Raw genomic sequence first — 6,000 nt, 5'->3', positions numbered from 1 at the left:
CGCCTCCATGTTTCTTCCTTGGGGAAGTTTAAGAAGTATTTAGCATCGCGCCCCACCCCCCACTTACCATCAACTGGCGGTTAGTTTTCTTTAAGTATTTTATCTTATAATGTATCTGCTCCCATCCAGACTACGAACTCTTGAAGCATTTCTGTTCTAGACATATGGTAACGGCTTTAGTTTCTATTCTAATTTTGTAAACAAGAAAGTGATATATGTAAAACAATTTATACCATTATAAAAAAAATGGTAATTAAACAAATATGAGTGAAAAGCACATCAAATTTTTTTTGAAAAACATATTTGGGAATCACATAATGATTTTCACAGCAAGTAGTCCCACCTAAGGGGTGACCCTTTACAAAATAAGGACTTGAAAAATTGAAATAAAACAGGGTCCTTTATATCTATACGTCATACCCTGAGGTACATTAATCACACATGTATTATTCAGAAACAAATCCTTTAATTGTTTTCTTTCTTCACATTGTACACACCGCAGGAATAATAGTGCCCAATCTTTTGCCCACAGACATACAACAGAGATGTTAAAATGAAGAACCAGCTTTTAAAATGTCTCTCTGCAGTTGCCCAGTTCATATACCATTTCTGAAGAGCAAGTTCATCTATACACACACATATATACAATTTCCCTCTTTAATTGCTCAAGTTGCAGCTTTTGTCTGCTGATGTTAACATGCAGCACTGGTGGTTTTCACTTAGCCATCTCCTCAGCCATAGCTTTTCTCATCTTGTCCTGCAGATAGGCAACCTTCTGCCACTCATACTTCAAATCCAGCCACTCATAATAGGGCACCTGCAACAGAAGAGAAGTCAGGCTTGAGGCCTACTTTGACCCAGTAACAATACAGGTCTACCATCCATGTACCACCTGAGCTCTAAAACATAACACAAGAAATGCCATGCTGGGACAGACCAAAAGTCCATCAAGCCCAATATCCTATAATGAACAGTGACCAATCCAGGTCATAAGTGCTTGGCAGAAGCACAAAAGCACAGTTACTTACCGTAACAGGTGTTATCCAGGGACAGCAGGCAGATATTCTTAACGCATGGGTGACGTCACCGACGGAGCCCCGGTACGGACACTTTTAACTAGAAAGTTCTAGTTGTCCGCACCGCGCATGCGCGAGTGCCTTCCCGCCCGACGGAGGAGAGCGTGGTCCCCAGTTAAGATAAGCCAGCTAAGAAGCCAACCCGGGGAGGAGGGTGGGACGTAAGAATATTTGCCTGCTGTCCCTGGATAACACCTGTTACAGTAAGTAACTGTGCTTTATCCCAGGACAAGCAGGCAGCATATTCTTAACGCATGGGTGACCTCTAAGCTAACAGAGAGGGAGGAGGGATGGTTGGCCATTAGGAAAACAAATTATGCAACACAGATTGGCCGAAGTGTCCATCCCGTCTGGAGAAGGTATCCAGACAGTAGTGAGTAGTGAACGTGTGAACTGAGGACCAAGTGGCAGCCTTGCAGATTTCCTCGATGGGCGTGGAACGGAGGAAAGCCACAGAAGCAGCCATAGCTCTGACCCTGTGAGCCGTGACAGCACCTTCCAGTGAGAGACCGGCCCGAGCATAACAGAACGCAATGCAGGCAGCAAGCCAGTTGGAAAGCGTCCGTTTAGAGACAGGACGACCTAGACGGTTAGGGTCGAAGGACAAAAAGAGCTGAGGAGACGAGCGGTGAGCCCTGGTACGGTCCAAGGTAGTAGGCCAGGGCACGCTTACAGTCCAGCGTGTGCAACGCCTGTTCCCCAGGATGAGAATGGGGCTTAGGGAAAAAGACAGGCAACACAATGGATTGGTTGAGGTGGAAGTCCGAGACCACCTTGGGAAGGAATTTAGGATGGGTACGCAGAACCACCTTGTCATGGTGAAAACAGTGAAAGGTGGGTTGGCAACCAGTGCATGCAGCTCACTAACCCTCCTGGCAGAGGTGATGGCAATGAGGAAAAGCACCTTCCATGTAAGAAATTTGAACGAAGATGTGGCAAGAGGCTCAAACGGAGGTTTCATGAGGGCTGATAAAACCACATTCAGGTCCCAGATGACTGGAGGAGGCTTCAGAGGTGGTTTGACATTGAAGAGGCCTCTCATGAACCTGGAAACCAGGGGATGAGCCATGAGAGGTTTTCCGAGGATAGGCTCATGAAACGCAGTGATGGCACTGAGGTGGACTCTGATTGAGGTAGACTTGAGGCCAGCATCGGACAGAGAAGCAAATAGTCCAGTACAGTTTCCACCGCCAATGAGGTGGGATTGTGGTGATGTAGTAGACACCAAGAGGAGAACCGGGTCCACTTCTGATGGTAACATTGGAGGGTGGCCGGTTTCCTGGAGGCATCCAAAATGCGACGGACAGGCTGAGACAGATTCTCTGGAGAGGTCAGCCCGAGAGAAACCAAGCTGTCAGGTGGAGCGAGGACAGATTGGGATGCAGTAGAGACTGATACTGCTGTGTAAGTAGAGTAGGAAACACAGGAAGAGGAATGGGTTCTCTGGAGCTTAGCTGGAGCAGGAGGGAGAACCAGTGTTGGCGAGGCCACCGAGGGGCGATGAGAATCATGGTGGCTCTGTCCCTGCGGAGTTTGAATAACGTCCACAACATCAGAGGTAGTGGAGGAAAGGCATAGAGGAACCGATCCGTCCAGTTGAGCAGGAATGCATCCGGGGCCAGACGATGAGGAGAGAAGGGTCTGGAACAGAAAAGGGGCAGCTGATGGTTGTGAGGGGCTGCAAAGAGGTCCACCTGAGGAGTGCCCCACTGAGCAAAGATGGGGTGGAGCGTGGGAGGATCCAGAGTCCACTCGTGAGGTTGAAGGATGCGGCTGAGATTGTCGGCCAGGGAGTTCTGTTCGCCCTGGATGTAGACAGCCTTGAGAAAGAGACTGCGGGCCGTGGCCCAGGTCCAGATGCGGATGGCCTCCTGACAAGAGGAGGGGAGATCCGGTGCCGCCTTGCTTGTTTATGTAGTACATGGCGACTTGGTTGTCTGTGCACAGGAGAAGAACCTGAGGGTAGAGAAGGTGCTGGAAGGCCTTGAGAGCATAGAACAAGGCCCCAAGTTCCAGGAAATTGATGTGATGTTGACGCTCCTGAGGGGTCCAGAGTCCCTGGGTGCGAAGATCTCCCAGGTGGGCTCCCCATGCATAGGGGGAGGCATCTGTGGTTATGATCATGGAGTGAGGGGGTAGATGAAAGAGTAGACCCCTGGAAAGATTGGAGGAGTTCAACCACCATTGAAGAGATTGCTGAAGAGACGATGTCACAGAGATGGGATGAGAAAGAGGATCCTTGGTCTGTGACCATTGGTTGGCTAGAGTCCATTGAGGTGTCCTGAGGTGGAGTCGCGCTAGATGAAGCACATGGACCGTCGAGGCCATGTGGCCCAGGAGGACCATCATCTGCCGAGCTGGGATGGAGTGATGAAGGAGCACCTGACGACAGAGGTGGAGCAGGGTCCATTGTCGGTCGGAGGGGAGAAACGCCCTCATCAGGGTGGTGTCGAGAACTGCTCCAATGAACTGAAGTCGCTGTGTGGGAAGCAGATGCGACTTGGGGTAGTTGATCTCGAACCCCAGGAGATGGAGGAAAGAGATGATGTGTTGAGTGGCTTGTAGCACAAGTGGAGACGTAGGTGCTTTCACCAACCAATCGCCAAGTAGGGGAACACCTGGAGGTTGTGAGACCTGAGGAAGGCTGCCATCACAATGAAGCACTTGGTGAACACCCTGGGCGATGATGCGAGGCCAAAGGGCAGTTATTTGTACTGATAGTGACGGTGCTGTACCTGAAATCGGAGGTAGCGACGTGAAGTCAGATTGATTGGAATGCGAGTGTAGGCCTCTTTGAGGTCTAGGGAACATAGCCAGTCGTGTTGAGAGAGAAGAGGGTAAAGCGTGGCAAGGGAGAGCATTCTGAACTTTTCCTTGACCAGACACTTGTTGAGGTCCCGGAGATCAAGGATGGGACGGAGGTCTCCTGTCTTCTTGGGAACCAGGAAGTAGCGGGAATAGAATCCCTGGCCCCTTTGGTCTGATGGTACCTCTTCGATGGCGTTGAGAAGAAGGAGGGAGTGGACCTCCCTGAGGAGGAGAAGGGATTGGGAGGAGTGAGAAACAGACTCTATGGGAGGATTGTCTGGTGGAAGAGTCTGGAAGTTGAGAGAGTAGCCGTGGCGAATGATGTTGAGGACCCATTGGTCTGATGTGATGACCTCCCAATGACTGAGGAAGAGTTGAAGGCGTCCTCCGATCGGCTGAGGAAGAGGCAATGATGGTGGGAGACTGGCTATGCCCTGGAGAAAAGAGTCAAAAGGGCTGAGAAGGTTTTGACGGAGGGAGAGGCTTGGCAGGTTGGTGAGACTGTGAGCGAGCCTGAGTTTGATGCTGTTGACGAGGTCGGCGAGGCTGCTGTGAAGGCGGGTTGAGAGGTCTGGCCGAGAACCGGTGTTGGTAAGAAGACTGCTGTCGGTAGGGGCGAACAGGTGGAGTTTTTTTCTTAGGTTTTATTAGAGTATCCCACCTGGTCTCGTGAGCCGAGAGTTTCTGGGTGGTTGAGTCCAGGGATTCCCCGAAGAGTTCATCACCAAGACAAGGTGCGTTAGCCAGGCGGTCTTGGTGATTAATGTCGAGGTCAGAAACTCTCAGCCAGGCCAGGCGCCTCATGGCAACAGCCATGGCAGATGCACGAGAGGTCAACTCGAATGAGTCATAAATGGAGCGCACCATGAATTTCCGGAGCTGGAGTAGACTGGAAATTTATTGTTGGAAAACAGGAACCTTACGTTCAGGAATGTATTTTTGTAAGGAGGAGAGCTGTTGCACCAGATGCTTCAAGTAAAAAAGAGAAGTGGAAGGTGTAATTATTAGCCCTGTTGGCAAGCATTGAATTTTGATAAAGGCGCTTGCCAAATTTATCCATCGTTTTGCCCTCTCTGCCAGGAGGGGTGGAGGCATAAACACTGGAGCCCTGGGTTTTCTTTAAGGTGGACTCCACTAGAAGAGATTCATGGGGTAGTTGAGGTTTGTCGAACCCCGGAATAGGAATGACCCTGTACAAACTATCTAGTTTTCGAGGGGCTCCCGGTACCGTGAGAGGGTTTTCCCAATTTTTGTAAAAGGTTTCCCTTAAGATGTCGTGGACGGGTAACTTCAAAAATTCTTTGGGGGGTTGTTCGAAGTCTAAGGCGTCGAGAAAAGCCTGGGACTTCTTAGAGTCGGATTCCAGTGGGATAGAAAGAGCCGCCGACAATTTGGTGAATGACTGTTCAGGTTTGGAACCGGTATCGACCATCGAGGGTTCCTCATCCGTTGATGAGGCCTCATCATCGGTACCGGGAGGGGATTCTTCCCATAAGTCCGGGTCCCTAACGTCGGTGTGGGTAGGACGGGATGGTGGTGTGGATGGCTCAGTGTGGCGAATCTTAGAAAGAGATTTGCCGGAGCGCATCGAGACGGTACCGGGGGAGGAAGACCGGTGCCGGTCCCGGGGGGACCGGTGTCGTTCCTGATGTCGAGGAGGGTCGGCATCCGAGCGTGGTTGCACGGAAGGATTGAGTGGCTCAGCCGCGAGCACCGGCATGGACGTGTTCAACGGTATAGATGGGGTCGATACCAGTGGTATGGTGCGAGGCTCAGGCCGGTCCGGTACCGGAAGGAGTGGGGCCAACATTGCTGGCAACAGGTGTTGGAGTTGCTGCTGTAGTTGCTCCTGTAATTGGCTTTGGAGTATGGCCGCAATGCGGTCGTCCAGAGGAGGCACCGGTACCTCTTTTTTCTTTTTCGGTACCATAGGTGCCGCTCCATGCCCCGGCGATGAGGAGGCCGATGACAAGGCACTCACCGAAATCGGGGTGGAGCGTTTGCAGGGTCGGCGTGATGCCGGGAGGATCGGCGTCACCGCTGTGGCAGGAGGGCGCTCAAGGGAAGTGGAAGGCTTCTTAGCCGGCTTACCTGGTGCTAGCGACCCCGAGGAAGG

General features: G+C 51.2%; 1 protein-coding gene across 2 annotated transcripts in view; it reads right to left on the bottom strand.

The window, feature by feature from the left end:
* Positions 1 to 446: 446 nt before the first annotated feature.
* Positions 447 to 6,000, bottom strand: part of TBRG4 (transforming growth factor beta regulator 4) — an 81,665-nt gene continuing 76,111 nt past the window's right edge. For both annotated transcript variants that reach the window (XM_033931904.1, XM_033931903.1), the window contains exon 11: positions 447 to 817. In XM_033931904.1, coding sequence (XP_033787795.1) covers positions 716 to 817 — 102 coding nt within the window. In that variant the 3' untranslated portion in view covers positions 447 to 715. The remainder of the gene's footprint in view (positions 818 to 6,000) is intronic.

The sequence above is a fragment of the Geotrypetes seraphini genome, chromosome 2 (assembly GCF_902459505.1).
Source record: "Geotrypetes seraphini chromosome 2, aGeoSer1.1, whole genome shotgun sequence".
In the NCBI taxonomy this organism is placed as follows: Eukaryota; Metazoa; Chordata; class Amphibia; order Gymnophiona; family Dermophiidae; genus Geotrypetes; species Geotrypetes seraphini.
The sequence above is the reverse complement of the archived record's forward strand: the minus strand, read 5'-3'. Positions and strand labels throughout refer to the sequence as shown.